The sequence below is a fragment of the Caretta caretta genome, chromosome 6 (assembly GCF_965140235.1).
Source record: "Caretta caretta isolate rCarCar2 chromosome 6, rCarCar1.hap1, whole genome shotgun sequence".
Classification (NCBI taxonomy): domain Eukaryota; kingdom Metazoa; phylum Chordata; order Testudines; family Cheloniidae; genus Caretta; species Caretta caretta.
The window spans coordinates 1,546,736-1,568,227 of record NC_134211.1 but is presented as its reverse complement, the minus strand read 5'-3'; the positions used below and the strand labels follow the sequence as shown (position 1 = coordinate 1,568,227).

Here is a 21,492-nt window from a genome sequence, read left to right as displayed (position 1 = left end):
TTGAGGGTCGGGCTGGTGCCTTAGATGAGCGGCACTCCCGCTGAAAACGACCCTCCTTACCACAGCGGTAACAACGCTTCCCCTCCTTCCCAGTTTTTCTGAGGGCGGCAGCCAGAACTCCAGCCTTGTGGGCTTGTGTGCCGATGTTCTGGCACGCCCGCAGCATGTCTGAGAGCTCTAAAATACCAGAGACTTGTGCTGCCTGGAGAGCAGGGCGGCAATCCTCATTTGCATTTTCAACTGCCAATTTTAACAGGAGCTCGTGAGCTGCCTCAGTGTTATCCACCTGTCGGAGGATAGCCTCCTGCAATCTGTTGGTAAAATCCAAAAAGGACTCTAAGGCACCCTGACGGATACTGACAAAGCTTTTGGTAGGCTTGCCTGAATCCGGGACCTTCTTAAAAGCATGCTGGGCACAGGTGGAAATAATGGGGAAGACGGCCTGAGGGAGTTGAGACTGCATCTCAATAGTAGCAAACTGGCCCTCCCCTGCCAAATGCTCATAAATGATACCGTGCTCTCTATGTACCTGGGCTTGGCGTTCTGCCATCTGCCGATACTCACTAAGCCAAATAACATACTGACTGGGTGACAACATCATGCGCAGCAGCGTTTTCCAATCCTCAGGGATTAGGGAGTACCCAGCACCCATCCCTTCAATGAGACCACGCACAAAGGTGCTAGTCAGGCCAAATTCACGAATTGCTTTCTTTACCTCTCTAACCACCGAGTATGGCAGAGTGGTCCAGGTGCCCACGGGGTTGCCCTGGTCATCATTCTGCCAGGTCACCGGGCAAACGGAGACCAGATCAGCCAGCTCCTCTGCTGTACGATCTGATCGAGCTTTCGCTGCGTGAACCATTTGTTGCACCAGCGAAAGCTTCTGAGCAGATGCAGATGACTCTCCGGGGGGCCCCATGGGGGGAGGGTGATCACACACCGGCTCCGGTGGGGAAGGCCAGGGAGGCGGTGGTAATAGAGGCACTGGGGGCGAAGCAGGGGGAGGGATGGCTGCAGGAGCGGACGGGGGTGGCAGGATCGGCAGCTCCTCTGTTGGGGCTGGAGAGGGCCTTTCCGAGGCGACACGCTGTGTCGCATCGCCAGGAGGGGGGATGGCTGCAGGGGCGGACGGGGGTGGCGAGAGCACCAGCCTCGCGAGGGAGGGTCTGTCCGAGGCGACACGCTGTACCACGTCGCGGCAGAGGTGCCAGGCATGTAAAGCCTGCACGGGTGCCCGAGGCTCTTTGTGCAATGTCTGGCCCAATCGCTCCCAGTCCGCTAGCTTAAGGCTTCCAGCTTCAGGATACCACGGGCACTTGGCACGCACCTCCTGTAGCAGGAGAGTGAGTTCTCGAGCCGGGCAGTCATGCTGAGCCTTACGCAGCAAATACTGCAGCTCATTGCGGTGTTGCACTTGCAAAGCAGAGAGGGAGCTTCCCATACTTACCACAATGAAAAATACTCACCGGGATCCACGAAGCGGATGAGTGACGCGTCTGAAACCCTTGCCGGGCGAGGTGAGTGCTGAGGGCCCCACGTTGGGCGCCAGTTGTTGCGGTTCAGTGATGAGACAGAACACAGCTTTATGCAAGCAGACAGGCTGGTCAGCGGAGATGGGCTGTTCTGCCCCCCGCCTTCCACCTTCTCCTTTTATTATATTTCTCCCCCTAAGCATTACACACTGCTACACAAAGGAATGTATGACGTTGATTCATATGCTTAGTTACCATCCTCTATCTACTACAATCCTGGTTCTCAGGCCTTGAGCCCAGGCTAAAGAAACCTCCCACAGTTGCTGTCCAAACAATCAAGTTCTCAGGGTTCATATCTAGCCCTTGTCCTTGGACAGAGCAATGTGTGCATTGCTCCTAGGAAACAGTCAGGGTGTGCCCCGCCTGCTTCCAGGTGGAATAGCTAGACATTAACCCTTCACCTGATATTAGGTTTCCAAGGAGTTCTTAGGAAGATAGGACTCAAAGAGCAGGTTAAGGGGTGACTGGGTCCCAGTCCATAAGTACCCACCTGGGGAACAAATATTTCATAATGGGTCCTTCAGTCTAGCACAGAAAGGTCTAACATGCTCCAATGGCTGGACGTTGAAGCTCAACAAAATTCAGACTGGAAGTAAGGCAGAAACTTTAAACAGTCAGTACAATTGGAATAATTTACCAAGGGTCGTGGCAGATTTGCCATCATTGTCCATTTTTAATTAGAGATGGGAAGTTTCTCTAAGAGATCACTCCAAGCAGGAATTAATTCAGGGCAGGGTCATGGCCCATGTTACCCAGGCCTTGGAATCTGTGACGAGAAGGGGCGCTCCCGGCTCACCAAGGCAAAGCCATGATGGAGCTGACCCCGTACCTCACGCTACAGCGGTCTATGGGATCGTAGGCGCCAGCTGAGGCTGGCCTGGGCATGGAACAGCTGGAGAGTACCCCTAGCCCGAGCCCTCATTGGTTGGAAATCCTCAAGCCCAACTCCTGGCTTTTCACCAGCGCCGAAGGGTGGGAGCTGAGCCTTCCTGTGGAGTTGGTCAGATGGTGTCCCCTGCTCGGCGTGCGTTCATGGGTGTTGAACAGAAAATCCTTTAGCTTTGGATGTTTTTATAGCCCTCCCGCAGAATACATAACGATGCCTGTTTCTTGGATAGCGCTTTCTCTCAGTGGAGCTCAAACCCCTCACCATCTTTCAATGCATTATTATCCTCAGTATACAGATGGGAAACTGAGGCACAGAGAAACTAAGTGACTTGGCCAAAGTCACAGAGGAAGCCCATGATAGAGCAGGAAACCCAATCCACGTCTTTCTGTGTCCGCTCCCCTGGACCTGTCTTCCCGCTCATAGGAGTGGCTGGATATCTATCCTCTAGGACCAGACAACACGGCTGCCCCTGTAGGAACTAAGCCAGGTGCCCATGGTCACCCCCAGCGGGTGATCTCGGGACAGGACCATCGGCAGGGCGTTTCCAAGTGCTTTGTGTTGCAGCCGGAGTGGCCCTGCAACGTTGGAGGAAGGCAGAGCGAGAACCGAGGGCTGCAAGTTAAAGCGAGAAACTCCAGTTGGAAACGAGGCACCCGATTTCTCACAGCGCGGGTGATTCACCAGCAGGAAAGCGGTGGGGGTCTCCGTCTTTTCCGGATTCCGAGCCGGACTGGCCGCCTTTCTGGGAAATGATTTAGTGCAAAGGAGATATTGGGCCCAAGGCAGGGGGAAGTGGGTGGCATTCTCCAGCCTGGGTGGCACAGCAGATCAGACGAGAGGATCTAAACGTCCCTTCTTAGAATCTGGGGGCAACGGCTCCCTGCTCTGGGGTGGCTTGTGGGGGACGTGTCCAGGCCACGCTGCTGTCCTGTCACCCCATTCGTCAGCCCCAGATTGTGGGGGGGCACCGATCAGATCAGGGGTTTCTCGTCGGATAGATCCTCAGTGCCGTCCTCCTCCTCCCTCCCGCCGCCAGGAGCCTTGGCCCTCTGCCTATCCTTCTGGGCGATGTTCCCACCAACTCCCCCGCCCACGCCCCCGCCCACGACAACCCCGGCCACGGCGCCCGCCCCAACCCCAATGGCCACCACCTCGGCCAGGGCGAGCACCCCAGCCGCCTCCGCAGCGATGACAGCGGCGGCAATCCCGGCACCGGCAGCGCCCCCCACCGGTCCCAGGACCAGCACCCCCGCGCCCACGCCCGCCAAAATGGCGAATTTCTTGAAGCGCTTCCCGTAGCTCTCCAGGAAGGTCTCGGCCTCCCCTGTCAGCTCCTCCTCCAGCTCCGTCAGCTGGGCCTCTTTCTCCGGCGCCGGCTCCCGCATGTCCGTCCGGCACCGCCAGAGCAACTGCCCGCGCCGCTCCGCGAACAGCTCCGCCATCTTGCTCGGCCGCACCTTCAGGCAGGCGACCATGTTCCGGGAGTCGCCGTCCTGCGCCCGCCGGGAGAGGAGACGGCCAAGAGCATTAGAAGGGGCAAGCGCTGCATGGACCCCACCCTCCCAACTGAGATGGGGGCTCCCCCTTCGTGCCGGGTACGGCACAAACCAGGACTGAGATGGGGGGGCCCCTTCATGCTGGACCGAGATGGGGGCCCTCCCCTCGCGCGGCACACAAACTCAGTGAGAGGCCATCCCTGCTCCAAAAAGCTCACAGGCTAAAACACCCAAGGGCAAGATCATTCTCCCACTTTGATAGATGGGGAAACCGAGGCCCAGAGAGTCTCAGTGATGAGCCCAGGGGAGTCAGCGACAGCACCATAAACAAAAGCCAGGAGTTTTGACTCCTGGTCCAGCCCATTAGGCACCTGGCCCATGACGCCTCCACCACTGCAGCTGCCCACAGGGCAAACTTATTCCCTCCCCCACTCCCAACCCCAGTGCAGGAGTTTGAGCCTCCCATCTCTACAGTCATCCTGGGAGCTGGAGATACGAGGTCCTGTCTCCTACCCCAAAGCCCACAGCCAGTGGGGTTGGCCAGGACAGTTCCCCTGGCTGGGGCACAGGGGCCCCTGCCGCACAGACTCACCTTCTCCGTCACAAACACAGCATGGTCTGCACTGGCCCTGTCCAGGACTCTCTGGTTGTGGAAGGTGATGGCCATCTGCACAGGGAGGACAAGGCCGGGGTGAGCCGCAGTTTATGGGGCCCTGTCTCCACCTAGCAACTGCAGCAACCTCATGTAACAGAGCGATGCCACTAGCCAGTGTGAAACTACAACTCCCATGAGCCACCATGGCAGCTCAGCCTGAAGCCAGGCACCCAAACTACAAGCCCCATGATACATCATCCCCTCCTCTATGGTGCATCATGGGAGCTGCAGTCTGACCAGAGAGCTGATTTATGGGGAGAAAAGGGAGCATGCAGAGCCAAACTGTAATTCCCATGAGACACCAGATCAAGTATTTCAACTTCTCATATTTCGCTGGAAACTCAAATTTCTCTTCGGGGGGAAAAAAACCAAACTTTTTCCAACAAGTGTCAACACACTCCTGAGATGAAGCCACCTCTGGGGAGGAGCATATGGCAACAGCCACACACAACACTGCATAGGGATGGGCTCACCCAGTGCTGAGATGCAGCCACTTCTGGGGTTGGGGGAGAATCAAAGACTATCAGGGTTGGAAGGGACCTCAGGAGATCATCTAGTCCAACCCCCTGCTCAAAGCAGGACCAATCCCCAACTAAATCATCCCAGCCAGGGTTTTGTCAAGCTGGGCCTTAAAAATTTCTAAGGAAGGAGATTCCACCACCTCCCTAGGTAACGCATTCCAGTGTTTCACCGCCCTCCTAGTGAAAAAGTTTTTCCTAATATCCAACCTAAACCTCCCCCACTGCAACTTGAGACCATTACTCCTTGTTCTGTCATCTGCTACCACTGAGAACAGTCTAGAGCCATCCTCCTTGGAACCCCCTTTCAGGTAGTTGAAAGCAGCTATCAAATCCCCCCTCATACTTCTCTTCCGCAGACTAAACAATCCCAGTTCCCTCAGCCTCTCCTCATAAGTCATGTGCTCCAGCCCCCTAATCATTTTTGTTGCCCTTCACTGGCCTCTCCAATTTTTCCACATCCTTCTTGTAGTGTGGGGCCCAAAACTGGACACAGTACTCCAGAGGAGGCCTCACTAATGTCGAATAGAGGGGAACGATCACATCCCTCGATCTGCTGGCAATGCCCCTACACTCCAAAATGCCATTGGCCTTCTTGGCAACAAGGGCACACTGCTGACTCATATCCAGCTTCTCGTCCACTGTCACCCCTAGGTCCTTTTCTGCAGAACTGCTGCCGAGCCACTCGGTCCCTAGTCTGTAGCGGTGCATTGGATTCTTCCGTCCTAAGTGCAGGACTCTGCACTTGTCCTTGTTGAACCTCACCGGATTTCTTTTGGTCCAATCCTCTAATTTGTCTAGGGCCCGCTGTATCCTATCCCTACCCTCCAGCGTATCTACCACTCCTCCCAGTTTAGTGTCATCCGCAAACTTGTGAGGGTGCAATCCACGCCATCCTCCAGACCATTAATGAAGTTATTGAACAAAACCGGCCCCAGGACCGACCCTTGGGGCACTCCACTTGATACTGGCCGCCAACTTGACATGGAGCCATTGATCACTAACCATTGAGCACGACAATCTAGCCAGCTTTCTATCCACCTTATAGTCCATTCATCCAGCCCATACTTCTTTAACTTGCTGGCAAGAATACTGTGGGAGGGGGAGGAGCAGCTGGGGAATAGACTCACAACAACACGACACGGGGATGGCTTGCCCAACATGAGATGCAGCCACCTTTTGGACAAGGCAAAAGTAGGCTACAGTTTTACATCAGAAGTGAATTCAGGAGGAGGGACACACCCCTTGATCAGGTCAGAGGCAGAAACAGACAGAGAAGGTACCTGAGTGGGAGAGGAGAAGCCGAAGCAATGTTTCTTCATCAGATCAGAGAATTTCTGCAAAGAAAGCACAAGAAATCACAATACAGATTCCACAGGGCTTAGAAAAGTGGGAACATGGGGATGGCTCGCCCGGCACTGAGATGCAGCCACCTCTGGGGCAGGGCAGCTGGGGAACGGACATAAGACAACAGTGGGAATCAGTTTGGCGGGGGAAATGAAGAACTTCCCTGGATGATTTAGAAAGGCTCGGTAGAATCATCCAAGCTGGGATTCTGCTAGGCTATAAATACAACCCTCATTCTTAATTAACAAAAGTTCAGCAAAAAGGGCGAAGCCCCCACCCCGCTCCCCACAGCACAGCGCCCCCTTGTGCCACCATGAGGTACTGGGGCCAGCGCTGACTGCCAGGGGAGAGCGTCAACTACTGAGACCCCATGCCCAGCTGGCCAATCCACACCTTTATCTTGGCAGCGAGCTGTGATCCGGTCACCAGCGCCCCGTGCCGGTCCCTCCAGACGTGTTGACCAGCTGAGGCCACCAGGCCGGTGACGTAGTCCCTCAGGCTGTCCCGGAAATCCTCATCCATGTCTGCAAAGGGGAGGGACATGGCAATGAACCCAGAGCCGGAGCGTCCCCCCACGGCCCGTTCCCCGGCAGAGACGGAGACACCCCATCGTGCAGGCTCAGAGCCGCTGTCCCGAGTCCGTTACCTCTCACGCATCCCTCGCTTCCAGTCATGATCCGCTTGCCAGGGAAGGGCATCACATAACAGCGGGTTTTGCTTCTGCTCAGCGCTTCCAGGGCCTTGGGGTGTTTGCAAGGGGACCTCGCCGCCAGCATCTGCCAGAGCCGGGGGAATCAGCAAAGTGAGACATCAATGGAGGGAAATACTCCAGGACCCATTCCCTGCTCCCCTGAGCCAGCCAGGCCCTTGCCCTGCGGCCAGATCGGAGCCAGCACCCCACAGAGGGCAAAGGCCCCGTGTCAAGCCCCACACTCACCTGTCGGACGTCTCTCAGATGCTCCTTCCCACCGTCCATTCCAAAGACCGGGGAGTTGCTCCAATCCCGCACCAGCAGGTCTAGCTGCTGCAGGGGAGACAGGACAATCTCAGGAGGGGAAGGCTGAACCCCTCGGGTGTGGGGCAGGGAGTGGCTGGGGCAGGAGCATCCCATGCAGTGGGGCGAGGAGATTGCATGGGGCAGGGTGGGAGGTTGGGGGGGAAAGTCGTCTCACCTGAATGGACTCCAGCCCATATTCCTTTCCCACCTCCTCGGCCACGTGCAGAAACATCTGCAGAGCAGAGAGAGCAGGGGACTGAGATCTCTGGGGCAGGGAGGCAGCGTGTGCCCTGGTGGCAGGTGGGGGTGAAAATCCTACCAACAAACACCCCCCTGCCACCCACCCACCCACCCACAAAGCTGCAGGTCCAGCTTGGTCTGGGTCTGTTCCCCCGGTCCCAGGGCTTTCCTCCTCTGCTGCAGAGACACCTAGTGGCCAAAGAGCAGAACTGCAAGTCAAGGTTCCCCTCCCCCCGCCCCATGCCAGGGGCTCTCTTTGCCCCCCCGGCCCACCGACGGTAGGAGCAGAATAGACCAAGATGCCAAAGTTTGAGACTTTCCCAGAGTCCTGGCAACACCCGTGTTCTCAGTCGGCATGGAGCTCGGGCAGGGGCGAATTCCAGACCCTGGAGCAGCACAGAAGTTGGGCCCTGCTGAATTCTGCCCCAGGACTCCTGGGTTCCATCCCCAGCTCTGGGAGGGGAGTGGGGTCTAGTGGTTAAAACAGCAGGGGAAGGGCAGGCTGGAAGCCAGGACTCCTGGGTTCTAACTCTGGCTGTTCCACAGACTCCCCATGTGACCTCAGGTAAGTCATTGATTCTCTCTGGGCCTCAGTTTCCCCAGCTGCAGAATGGGCAGAGTACCCCGTTGGGGCTCTAGGAGAATGGCACCATGTCCTGCCCTCCTCCCGCTTCACCTCCAGATACTCTAGATCGGGGTCCTTTAGCTGGCTGGAAACATTCAGGATCTGCAAGTCATCAGAGAGGACAGGGTTAGAGACAGAAACCAGCACGACCCTCTCCCCGCAGCACAGCGCCCCCTAGTGCCAACCTGGGGCATCGGGGCCGGCCCTGGCTGCAATGGGAGAGCGCCCCCTGCTGAGCCCTGCCCCGCTCCCTGCAGCACAGCGCCCCCTACTGCCTACCTGGTAGGAGCCAAGCAGCATGGAGAGGGCGGAGAGTTTCACGCTGGTCTCCGTGTCTCTGGCGATGTCCATGGAGCCCTCGGTGTCGACCAGCAGCACGGCCACCTGGGGAGCAGGGGGGAGCCACAGGCCAGTGTCTCATGCCAGCTCCCCACTCTGCCCCCCACATACCCCAGCACCCAGTGAGACCCAGCCCCTGGTGGGCTCTGTGTTCCCTGACTACCAGGTCTCCGAGCCCACCCAAGCTCTGTCTGCTCTGCTTCCCCCAGTAGAGATCTACTGCAGTCACTCATCCCCCCCACCCCATTTCCCCACCCCTCTTCCCACTCACCTGCCCCTCCTCAGAGGGGACCCAGAAGGGCTGACTCCACGCCCACACCCCCTTGGTGACACTGCGGGCACCAACTCGCCACTCGAAGCCCTCCAGGGGCTCCTCCTCCCGGCCCATCCAGGATCCATCCTTCACATCCTGGGCGGGGGGGGAGAAGAAGACATGGAGGACAGCGCAATTAGTGCGGGGGGTCGGGGGACTGTGAGTATTTTATTAGCAGGCAAGTAGCATGGGGACCAGCGCACTGGAAAGATGATGGACAGGCAGACTCGGGCTGAGACAGACACACAGACAAGGGTCTAGACGGTCTAGTGGGTTAGAGCTGGGGGGCTGGGAGCCAGGACTCCTGGGTTCTATCCCCAGTTCTGGGAGGGGAGGGTGGGGTATAGTGAGTTAGAGCGGGGGGCCGGGAGCCAGGACTCCTGGGTTCTATCCTTGGTTCTGGGAGGGGATCAGGGCTGCACTCACCAGGCTCTGGAGACGACGCAGCAGGTAGTTCAGCAGGAAGGATTTGCCCCGGCGCTGCTCCCCGACAATGGACACCAGGCAGACGGGGGCGTCCCCCACCCCACCCTGCTCCAGGCAGCGGCTCAGGGCCTCCTTGTCCAGGGTCAGGCCCCCTTCCTCGTCCAGACGCACCAGCTGCACCGGGCGCCTCGGCCCCGGCTGAGCCCTCGGCCCCGGCTGAGCCCTCGGCCCCGGCTGAGCCCTCGGCCCCGGCTGAGCCCTCGGCCCCGGCTGCAGGGACAGAGCAAGATCAGAGCTGGGACCCCACCCCTGAGATGGTGAGTCCCTTCTCCCCCGGATCAGAGCCCCATTCCCACCCCCTGGACCAGCCAGTCCCACCATGGGCCACATCCAAGCCAGTGCCCCACCCTCTCCCCCCCACTTCCAGCTAGTCCATGTCCCCTCACAGGGGCCCCCATCTGAAGTCACACCCTGGTAGCTTGCTGGTTAATTTCTTATCAGCAGGTCTGAGCCCTGAGTGCCCAGCTCCCCCCTTAGCAGCCCAGGGACCTGAGCGGTTGCTAAAGGCACACAGGAATCCCCTTAGCCGGCCTTCCCCCTGACCCCAGGGCCCCAGCGTGGAGATAGGGGACACCGTGCTGCAGGCAGCAAACATGCAGCTGTTCCCCCCCCGCCCCGCCCCAGAGGTGGCTGCATCTCTGGACCAGCCTCAGGTGGGCTGCACTCACCTCAGGGCTCGCTGTCCCTGTTCCTGTCAACGTCCCTTCACGTGGCAGGTCTCTGATTTTCTCCACCAGGCTTTTGAGACGTGTGTCTGGGGTCGTCCGGTTCCTGGAGCAGGGAGCCCGGCACTCGGGGCACTGATACCCCCAAGCCGAGACCCCACTCCAGTGAGCCGCGAGGCAGCCCTGGCAGAAGTTGTGGCCACACTCAATGGAGACGGGGTCCTCCAAGATGTCCAGGCAGATGGAGCAGGTGACGTCCTCCTGGAGTCGATCCACCATCCCCTCTGGAGCTGACTTCGAGGAGGGGGGTGGGATCGGCCTGGGAAACGCACAGCAGGGGGCCTGTGAGCCAGGACTCCTGGGTTCTATCCCAGCTGGGGGGGCGCGGGGCAGGGGATTGAAGTCGAGTGGGGCGGGGCTGTGAGCCAGGAATCGTGGACTCTAGCCCCAGCGCTGGAATGGGTTACACCTGAATTGGGTGGGATTGGGGCGCTTACCCTCTATTATTTGCATTTCCCATAATGCTGCAGGTGACAGGCTGGGCTCCACCAGATCTCCACTCCTCCTGGCCTGGGACTAAAGCCAAACTCTGTTGGAGAGCTGAGTCAACAGGACACCAATGGATTAACCCCCTCACACCCACTGTGCTCAAACAGGAGGGCTGGCAGAGGGGGAAACTGAGGCACAGAGCAGGGATGGGACACTCCATGTCCTAATCCCAATTCTTGAGTGCTGAATTCTCCAGGGCTCTCCTTGTGTACTGGGGACACCCCCCATCCCCACTAGCACCTCAAGAAATGAGCAAACTCTCTTTGGCCAGCACCTCATGCCACAGCCCCACTGCACCCAGAACCCAGGGGGTCCAGCTCCCCTCCCCATTCTAACCCACTCCTTCCTCCAAGCGATGGGGAGAGAACCCAGGAGTCCAGGCTCCCAGTCCCCCTTGCTCTAAGCCACTCGCCCCCCACTCCCCTCTCGGCAATGGGGAAAGAACCCAGGAGTCCGGTCTCCCAGCCTCCCCTGGTTCTAACCCACTAGACCCCACTCCCGACCCAGAGCTGGAGAGAGAACCCAGGAGTCCGGGCTCCCTGGCATTAAACACCACTCATTTCCGTCTCTGCTGCAGGAGGGAACCGCGCGTCCCCAGCCGTCGCACCTGGGGAGAGCCCGCTGCCATCTGCGCCCCCCTCCCCACCGCAGCGCAAGTGCCCCGGGGGCAGCGGGATTTTCAGCCGCTCGGGACTTTTCAAGCAGCTCTCGGGCGTGGCGGCCGGGCGCGGCTCGCTGCGTGGGGACCCGGGGGGCTGGGCTGGGGGGTTGGGGGCCGGGCCCCAGCCAGAGGCCGGGGGGTGGCCGGGGTTTGCCTTCGGTGCCCCCCAGCTGCCGCTGGTTTGAAACCAGCCACTCCAATCTCAGGGGGGTTCTCTGGGGATGGGGGGGAAATAGACTGGAGGGGGCGATTCTGTCCCCCGGGAACTGTCGCTGGCCCCCCGTTACCTGTCCCACAGCTCGCTCTGCCCGTGTCCAAGATTTAATCCTAGGGAAACGAAAGTAAAGCCTCCGCTGGTTTCTATTTCCTCCTGCCCAGCAGCCGGGCTCTGACCGCAAAGGAGATTGGCTCCCAGGGCGTGGCGAGGGCGGTAGCCAGCGGGGAGGGTGTGAATAGCCACTGGTAGGTGGGGCTGGGGGGAAGGGAGCCAGGACTCCTGGGTTCTCCCCCTGGCTTTGGGAAGGAAGTGAGGTCTAGTGGTTAGAGCAGGGGCCACTGGGAGCCAGGACTCCTGGGTTCTCCGCCTGCCTTTGGGAAGGAAGTGGGGTCTGGTGGGTTAGAGCAGCAGGGTCTGGGAGCCAGGACTCCTGGGTTCTCCCCCTGCCTTTGGGAAGGAAGTGGGGTCTGGTGGGTTAGAGCAGCGGGGTCTGGGAGCCCGGATGCCTCTGTTCTCTCCCTGGCTCTAGGACAGGAGTGGGGTCTCGGGGGTAAGAACGGAGCAGCCACTGCCAGCAGCCAAGACTGGGAGCAGGCCCACCGCTGGGTTCAGAGCTATGCGGAGGCTGGGGATGGGCCTGGAGCAGAGCTGGGGGCGGGTGCTGCTCAGACTCAGACTATCAACACAAAAAAAGGGGGGGTGGATCCAGAGATCTGCAGCAACTGCTATGACAAACGGGTAGCAAATTCCTTCTTGGGGCCGGAGCAGCTCGATCATAGAATAGCAGGGCTGGAAGGGACCTCAGACGGTCATCTAGTCCAACCCCCTGCTCAAAGCAGGGCCAATCCCCAATTTTTGCCCCAGATCCCTAAATGGCCCCCTCAAGGATTGAACTCACAACCCTGGGTTTAGCAGGCCAATGCTCAAACCACTGAGCTCTCCCTCCCTCCATGACGCGGTCCATGCCGGGAGTGTGGACGGCGAGAGAGTTCCAGCTGAGCTGCTGCCCTGGCCAATGAGTTTGGGGGGCACGGGTCCGATCCAGGAGGCGCCCAGACCATTTCGGGTTTGACGGGGTCCCTGCCAGGCTCCGGGTGAGGGTGGATGGTGCAGAGCTGGCCTTGCAGGCTGGGCCTGAATCTCTTGCGGAGTCTGGGGTGGGGGGACGGCGGAGAGGGGGCGGAGAACCGGGTCCCTGGATCCACCCCCATGCCTGCCCATCCCTCTCTGTCCCACCCCATCGTCATCCCCCCGCACACACACCCTCATCCTCTGCTCCAGTCCCCACCCGCTTTCCTCCCACATCCACCCACCCCACACTGGCATCCGTTCCCCTTCCCAGCTGGCCACACCACACCGCCTCCCACACACACACACACACACACACACACACACGGCAAAGCCTATGCGGGACCCGAACCTGTGACACAAAACTCTCCCGCCCGAGCCAACGGGCCACCCCCTCCGTCTGCAGCCTCCTTGACCGACACCAGGGGGCAGCGTCGGCTCAGGGCTCCTTAAGGCCGGCCGCCATGGGGAATTCGCCAGTCTCCAGGGGGAGTTTGCGTCACCCTGTCTGGTGCGGCTCACGGCCGTGAGTGCCAACCTCAGGCCAACCCGGCGGCCTGCCGGTAATGAGATTTCGCCATGCCAGGAACAAATGGGAACTCCTGGACCCCTAAGAAAAGTCGCGTCACGGACAGTCTTAGACTCTCCAGGCTCTCTGGCCGCCCGGGCAAAGTGGACTTCGTCGTGAAGGGTCATTTCCACCCCAAATCACACCCCGCTCAGGTTGCTCCCAGTCCCCAGAGCCCCGTCACTTACCCCAGTTCAACTGGTGCCCTCGATCCCACACCACTGATGACACCTCTGGCCAGTCCTGGTGCTGTTGACAGGTTATGAGCTACCAGCTAACACCTGAGAGGGACAGTGCTGCCCGTTCAAATCGTCCTTCTGGGCGGACCCAGGAGTAACACCGGAGGGTCTCTGGCTTCAGTCTGGCCCTGTGAGCGTTCAAACAGCAAAATTTTCCACCAAGCTTTGTGACGGCCACAAATTTTAGAGTGCTGGGCTGGGTTTATTTCAAGGTGCAGCAGGAATCCCAGGACTCCAGGAGCATGGGGCTTTAGACACGGAGCGATAGCACCTTTCCCCGGGGGATGGTCTTACTACCTGAGTAACAGTTTCCCCAGCTGGTGACCCAGCATGGCTGTTTGCAGGGGAGGATCAGAGGGGCCCGGCAAACAGAGGGGGCAGATTTCATCTCTGAATCGCACCGGCTTCGGCGGCTGCACTAGGGCGACATCGGCTGAATGGCTGCACCTCTCGTAATCAGCATAGACGATGATCTGGTGCATGGGGGATCAGACCTGGCTTAGGGAGGGGTTGGAGAGCTAGTTTCTAACCCACCCACCCACCCACCCCCGCGCCCCCCAGGGTTCACAGAATAGGCAGGCTGAGGACCAGAGATGGGGAGCAGAGAGAAAACAATGATCAGTGGGGGGAGATGGATTGTAAACATGGGCAAAAATGCAGTGGGGTCCGGGGTGGAGCAGCAGGAAAAGAACCACCCACAATAACACACCTGGCTCCCAGTGGCCCCTGCTCTAACCACAAGACCCCACTTCCTTTCCAAAGCCAGGGGGAGAACCCAGGAGTCCTGGCTCCCAGTGGCCCCTGCTCTAACCACTAGACCTCACTTCCTTCCCAAAGCCAGGGGGAGAACCCAGGAGTCCTGGGTTCATGTGGCTGTTCGTGTGGCTGTGAAATGCAGCCACCTCTGGGGCAGGACAGCGGAGGAAAAACTACCCAGTGACGCCACACGGGGATGGCTTGCCTGGTGCTGAGATGCAGCCACCTCTGGGGTGGGGCAGCTGCAGAACAGCTGCCCATAACCCCGCATGGGGATGGCTCTCCCAGCAAGGATCCAAGCAGCACATCTGCCTGTCCCCTCGTCCCTCCCCACCCCAAGTGACTCACCTTTCAAAGCAATGAGCTGCTGACACAACCCACTGGTCTGAGATGAGGGACCCTCTGCAACAAAGACAGCCGAGCAAACGGATGCTGACCTGTCACAGTCCCTGGACCCATGGGGCACCCCCCGCCCCAAACATTTCAGCCAGGGATCCTGGACTGGCGACACACCGGGGGGGCAACAGCACTGACATAGGGTGAGCAGAGAACCCAGGAGTCCTGGCTCCCAGCCCCCCCTGCTCTAACCCACTAGACCTCAGACCTTTCTAGAGCCGGGGATAGGTCAGACACAGGGTTCAGAAGTGACCATGTTACAGACCACGAGACAAACATCCAAACCGAGCAGTGCAGAACGTAAGAACTTCACAGGCCCGGCAAAAACTTTCCTCTGTCTGTTTAGACTGCGGTCACTCAGGGTCTGTGCAGCGCCTGGCGCGATGTGGCCGCGCCCCGCGATCTCAGTTTCTCCTCCTGTGATACTCTTCCACTTCCACTGTGATGAACGAAATCTCGCACCCAGCTGTGACCAGTGACCGTCACCCACATGCGAAGACTCTGGCACGGAAAACAAACGTCTATTTCCAATGCAAAATTTCAAGTTGTTGTCAAAGAAACCAGCCAGCAACATTATTGGCAAAGAAGCCAGAAGCGTCTCAAGCTTTTGGGTTTTAAAAATAAATCAGAAAATCCCCCTCCCAAATCACACACTTTCTGTGGAAAAAAATCTGTTGTGTCCAATACCCTGTTTTTCCACACACAAAAAAAACAGTAAAAGATCTTCAGAAAACAGAAAATTTCAACTTTTCATAGAAAAGCCAAAAACCTGAAAAGTTTGGGCCAAAAACTCAAATTCTATTCCCCACCCACCCGCCCAAGGAATCAGACACTTTTCAGGAAAACTTCCCATTGACATTTTAATTTCCCTTCAAACCCTAGTTCAGCCTCCAATCCCCCATTTGCCAGTGTCAAAAACAAAATTCCTGTCAAAATCCCCATGCCGAGGAGAACTTTCCTACCTAGCAGACACATTCGGTGAGCATCTGGTTGGGTTAAAAGTCACGTGTGGAGAGAATCTCCCATCTGCCCCATCTGACGAGAAAGCCAGGCGGCACCCTGGCCTTTTCCAACTCTTATCCTAGTTGCTCCAGACAAGACAATTGAATGCAAAACTAGTTCATTGATATTTCTCAGAACAGCAGGTTTGAAGCAACTCCAGCATAATATTCCCTCCGATTTTCTCATTGGTGCCTTGCCATACTTGTTAACTTTCATGGCAAACACACAGAGAAGTTAGCTCAAACCTAAACAGCCTGTCTGGAAGGTATCAACGTAACATGACTTTATTGCTTAGAATCCAGCTCAATAACACACAAGACCCGCAAAACAGAGAAAAACAAAACAGGCTGCTCCTTTAAAAGCAGAGGGGCACAACTGGATGGGCCTTACTCTAGGCTGGCTCTCTGCAGAAATGTCTCTGATAACAGGCTTCTTCACGGAGTCCCCTAGCCTGCCAACAGGACCCGGAAACCCACTGAGAATCTAAACTGATCGCTCACAAATTTTAATACCGTTTCCAATGCATCACAATCGTCATCCACAGGGGGCACGGTAAAGCCAAGGGCATGTGTCTCATCCTCACCCAAGCCCTCCACTGCACCACCTGCGCCGGAGGGGTCCTATCTCTGGAGAGGGGGAGCCAACTCCAGTAAGCTGGCAGACACCCGTCTTTCACAGGGCTTATACAACTAACCAGGGCACCGTTCTGGGGTGACTTCACCGTTGATTCCCGGGACACAGAAGCCCCTTGTTGCCAACCAGCAAAATGTTCATTGTTTCTTTACAAGCAACTCCAATCTCAGCCCTGACAAACTCATAAGAACATGAGAACGGCCACATTGGGTCAGACCAAAGGTCCACCTAGCCCAGTGTCCTGTCTGCCGACAGTGGCCAGTGCCGGGTGCTTCAGAGGGAATGAACAGAACGGGGCAATTATCGAGTGATCCAGCCCCTGTCATCCACTCCCAGCTTCTGGCTCTTGGAGATTTAGGGTTGACCCAAGCATGGGAGCCATCGAAGGGTACAACGTCAAGAAACACTGTCCCCGCCCTGACCTTTAAGGCCCCGCCCACCTGTAATCTCCACCCCTGAGACTGACACATGACCAGAAGCATGGGGTGCAATGGGGTGGGAACCGACCTGGGGTTGGATAAATCTAAACCCAGGGGACTGACAGCTGTTCCTTCCCTGAAACTCGGCAGCTAGAGGCCTTCCTAGAGACCCCGGAGGCCCTGGCCAGCCGTGCCTCAGAAAGCGAAGATGAATCAGGCCCAGCGTGGTTTTGCTCAACGCCAAGACGCATTGCTCAAGAGGACCCCGAGCGGGACGAGGAAGACAGCTGTGCGGACGGAAGGAAGGCCCTCGGCCCAGAAGCTTACGGAAGATTGTGGGGGCCGCGTCAGGGACACGCCGGGCCAGGAGCATCATGACTGCGTGGACTTCAGAGGATAGAAACTGCAAGCACTGGGTGCTGACCCGGGCCTGGGAAGAAGCCGTAGCTTATCCCATGCAACGTCTGTGCTTCACCCACGAAAATGTAGCCCACTGTGTCACCTTGGTAAACGCTGTGCAAAACGCGAGCGCCCCGGACAGTGGTTTAAAGAGAATTAGCCAGTCGAAGGATCCCGGCTTAGGGCATTATACTGCCTGGCCAATCCGCACAAACCTCACAGAGCCCTGCTAAGGAAAAAGAGGATTTGTAAGAAATCCAAAAGGGTGAAGTCAGAGGATGGTGCCGGGATGAAATGTGAGATCAAACCTAGGAAACCTTGGCATCTGTGAATAACAATATCTATTGGAAAGGCCACTGAGACCATCCGTGTGTCTGTTACAGGGGCCTTAGATTAAGACGAAGGGTTTGATGGGGCAGGTTGGTTTGTTTTCAAGGGCCGTATGTCGGTCCAATACAATAGCTTGCCAGATCCCGGCTATTTAAGAAAAAAGACGGATTCCCAGCCAAGAAGCTGAAACGCCTGCAGGAGAAACGGGGGTGGGGAATAAAACCAGCAAGGTGAGTTTAAAAGACAAGCTCGGAGCTCTCGCATTTTGTGTAAAGCCCGGACGTCTGACACACTCACTTGAGCTCAACAGCGCTGACCAAGCCCCATCGACCCGCCCACGGCACCTCGGTCACCTGTCGTGGCTCTATAAGACCAGGCCTAGGGGTGACTCTCCAACCCAGATTTCCTTCGCTTTCCATCAGGGTTGAAGATATTAGGCCCTGCTGGGGGTTGGAAAGATTGTCAGTAATTAGGGCTAAAGGGCATTCACCCCCCAAAAGCGGGGCGGGGAGCCCAGATTGGTAGTAAATCAGACAGAAGCTCAGGAGTTTATACACCCCTGTGGGTCATAAAATCATAGAACCATAGAAGATTAGGGCTGGAAGAGACTTCAGGAAGTCATCTAGTCCAACCCCCTGCTCAAAGCAGGACCAACACCAACTAAACCATCAGGTGTAATAACCCCTCAGGAGTTCGTGGCACGCTCCCGGTCAGGCTTTCTAGCCTCGCAAAGTCACTAGACGGTTGAAAAATCACATTATTTCCAAAGTCAGTGCCGGGCTAACCCCAGACCGACACGTTGCCGGGGGTCGCACGCCTCCCCTGTATTTATAAATCACACTGGAAGAACAAACTCCTCCCTGTCCAGCATTTCAAAGCGAGGGGCGTTTGGGGGGGGGGGGTATTTGCTATGGCTCTCCGACGTCCATTTCAATTGAAAACCCAACCAAACCGTGAAGCGCCAAAGTAACAGGTTGAAATGGAAGAAACACGAAGACCTCCATTGGATGGTGGTGGGTGGCCATTTACTGCTTGGGGTACTCTGGTCTGAACTGAAAACAGAACAATAGATTGGGCCATTGTCATTCCATTAGCCCCACCTCCCAAGAGATCCAGCAGCTGAACCATGCAACGTGCAGGAGGTCAGGCTAGATGACCCGGCTGGTTCCTTCTGGCCTTGCAGTCTAAGAGAAGTAGCTGAATTGGAAAGTTTTGGGGAGAAGCCCCATCGCTGAGCGGAGGCTCTTCTGCATCAGCCACTATTTGAGCCTCAGGGTCTCTCGCGAGCGGATGGGAACCCCGCTCCGTGGGCTTTTCGAAATCAGACTCTCCGCGATCCCACCCCTCGTTCTCAGTCATAACAGTGTGTTTTCTCCTCCCTGCCCCTTCCACCTTTTCTACGTTTTTTTTTTTTTTTTTAACAGGGATTCTCGCCCATAGTTTCGGCAGGCGCCTCTTTGTCCCCCAAACCCTGCAAATCCAAACGCTCATTCCACCTGCCGCCGCTGAGCGCTCCCTCTGCAAGTCTGCGCAGGCCCTCGTGTGTTCAAACCCCGTTATCCGCACGGCCGTGAGCCCCATGCCGAGGCCCGCGTGGGCAGTGCTACCATCTCCTGTTAGAAAAACCCAATTTTTGACCGCCACCAGCATAGACTTTGTACAGTTATCGGTCTTTCCAAGTCACTCAAAGGGTCGGCACTCAGAGACAGAACATCCCTCATCAATGTTAGCTCCCAATTTCCAAAATCCTTACTGTTAATGAGAGACAGAGAAATTATTGCAACAGTGTTTTTGCAGCCCGTAGCCACCCTGGCACTGTGTGTGTTTGCAGCCCTATTCACCACCCTAAAGTGCACACCCGCCTCCGTGTTTTTGCTCACAGCTTTCTCCGGGCTCGGTGCGGTGTCAACCGCAGAGGAGCTGAAGGTGTGGCAGCCGTGCTGATTTTTGAGTCATTTGTTTTGGCTGGCCGGAGCTAAGTTTTGAGTTACCCTGATGCTTTGTCTGCGCTCGTCTGCTGGTTGCATTGTTAACGGGCTCGGCAGATTCCTGGTTGTTCGGTGGTTCGGCCGGCCACATCTCCGTAGCTCTGACTGCGGCAGGTCGGGAGAGTCAGACAGGATTGATTAGCGAAAAAATGTTCCAATTTAGCATCAAATAAACAATGTTCACAAACGAACCCTTAACTCTATAATCTATAATCTCTCCCTCTCACCGAAATGCACCCCCACCTAGGTATTCGCTTAACAACAAAACCAGTTGAGCAACCAAACAAATAATCAAAATATATTTACTAGGTTTCAACCATCTGTCAACTGTTGATCCTGGAGAGTTTCCCTCCTCTCGTTCTTTTTCCCTTTGACTTCTTTGCACTCGGGTCTAAGGATTTCTCTTGCCCCCCCCACCCCCCCCCACTGTGGGGAGTCAACATGACTAAAAAGACACAGGAAACAGTTGTGTGAAATTGAAAAATCAAGTGATAATTTAGGGGAGGTGCTTTTTGGTTGTGTTGGGGCTGTTTAAAAGTCACTGTGCTACACAATCAATTTCAGACTGTAAATTACCCACGCACAAACAATTCCCCCCGACCCCACGTTTTGCACAGAGTAAAAAAAAAAACAGTATTTTAAGCATCCAAAACCAAACCGTTTGCAATAAAATACCTTTAAAAACCCACACTTTTATACCCCCTCCTTTCCTGAAATCATGCATACATTTTCCTGGGTGGGGGAGGGGAAGACACCTTTCATATGCCCCTAAATCGCAAACAATTTAAGCATCAAACTAATTTTTATCCCATTTTAAAACATACATTTGCCCAGAGTAAAAGAAAAAAAAATCTCCCCGTATTTTAAGCCCCCCCAAAGCAGTTTGCAACTGCAACAAAACACTATAGAAAACCCACCCGCACTTGTTCCTACATAGTTAAACATGAAAACAAACTTTTGTAACCATTTTAAAACATACACGGACCCCATTTGGCAGCCCGTATATTTAAGCCTCCGAAACCCAAACAGTTTGCAACAAAATACTTTTAAAAAACCACATACCCATTCGCCTCCCCCGCCCGCCCGAGGTCACGCGTACATTTTCTCAGAGGAGAAAAACAAAAGTTCAGTGCTTATGCCCCTAAATCACAAACAATTTAAGCACCCAAACTGACTGTTTCAAGAAACCCATTTTAAAAAGGCAGATTTGAAAGCAAGTTTCAGCAATTTACACAGCACTCCAGGGTAAAGAGATGCTGGCTTCTTTCCCCTATGTGGCTGTGGGCCTTTGGTTTAAGAACAAACAAAATTTTAGCTAGTATTATTCCCCAAGCGCACACCCCCGTGCAGGCTGTTTAATACCAGGAAAACACAGGACGAAGCATAACCGTAGTTAAAATGGGGCTTTACCTTGCCCTGGTGAAACACAGCCTGAAGTGGCTGTTTCCACACTAACCAGCTGACTTTGCAAGAAAGTATCACTATTAGTAAGGAGAGCGGGTTCAAAGAGTAAGAATCTAGAATACGTATTTTCAGAGTTAGAAAACAAGCCGTGGAGCTGCACGTGAGGTCTCTACCGAAAGCTTGTGACTTCTTGAAACTCCGGATCACTGCGAGATGTGTGGACGGGTCATAATGTAGCTAATATTGAAATGTATGCCCTGGTGGTCTTGGGAGGGCAAGTTTGCCACCAGGGAATCAGAGGCCCATTCAGGTCGCAGTGATCACCCTTCCCCAGTAACGGGGGTGATGGAATTCATGGGTCAGTTCTCTACCCTGGTCCCAGCCCAGAAGAAGTCATAGAAGGTAATCATAGAATATCAGGGTTGGAAGGGACCTCAGGAGGTCACCTAGTCCAACCCCCTGCTCAAAGCAGGACCAATCCCCAATTTTTGCCCCAGATCCCTAAATGACCCCCTCAAGGATTGAATTCACAACCTGCGGTTTAGCAGGCCAATGCTCAAACCACTGGGGGATCACCATGGGGGGAGGGTTAGCTCAGTAGTTTGAGCATTGGCCTGCTAAACCCAGGGTTGTAAATTCAATCTTTGAGGGGGACATTTAGGGATCTGGGGCAAAAATTGGGGATTGGTCCTGCTTTGAGCCGGGGATTAGACTAGGTGACCTCCTGAGGTCCCTTCTAACCCTGATAGTCTATGATCCTA

At 56.1% G+C, this 21,492-nt stretch overlaps 1 protein-coding gene across 1 annotated transcript; it reads right to left on the bottom strand.

Annotated features, from left to right (window-relative positions):
• Nucleotides 1-1,582: 1,582 nt before the first annotated feature.
• On the bottom strand, nt 1,583-20,808 carry LOC125639066 (RING finger protein 112). The gene is made up of 15 exons (XM_075129155.1): nt 20,738-20,808; nt 19,331-19,432; nt 10,600-10,702; nt 10,106-10,421; nt 9,378-9,647; nt 8,910-9,047; nt 8,579-8,683; nt 8,351-8,401; nt 7,610-7,666; nt 7,375-7,461; nt 7,084-7,213; nt 6,831-6,961; nt 6,374-6,427; nt 4,510-4,584; nt 1,583-3,914 (listed from the first exon to the last, which is right to left on the bottom strand). Exons 2-15 carry the CDS (start codon nt 19,416-19,418, stop codon nt 3,393-3,395), a joined length of 2,127 nt encoding a protein of 708 aa, XP_074985256.1. The 5' UTR covers nt 19,419-19,432; nt 20,738-20,808; the 3' UTR covers nt 1,583-3,392.
• Nucleotides 20,809-21,492: the final 684 nt, after the last annotated feature.

Coding starts and splice junctions, on each gene's coding strand:
- LOC125639066 (XM_075129155.1), bottom strand. CDS start 19,418: ATGTGGCCGGCCGAACCACCGAACAACCAGGAATCTGCCGAGCCCGTT. Junction 9,048..9,377: donor TGCGTCGTCTCCAGAGCCTG/GTGAGTGCAGCC, acceptor CCCCCCGCCCAG/GATGTGAAGGATGGATCCTG. Junction 7,214..7,374: donor ATCTGAGAGACGTCCGACAG/GTGAGTGTGGGG, acceptor CGGCTCTGGCAG/ATGCTGGCGGCGAGGTCCCC.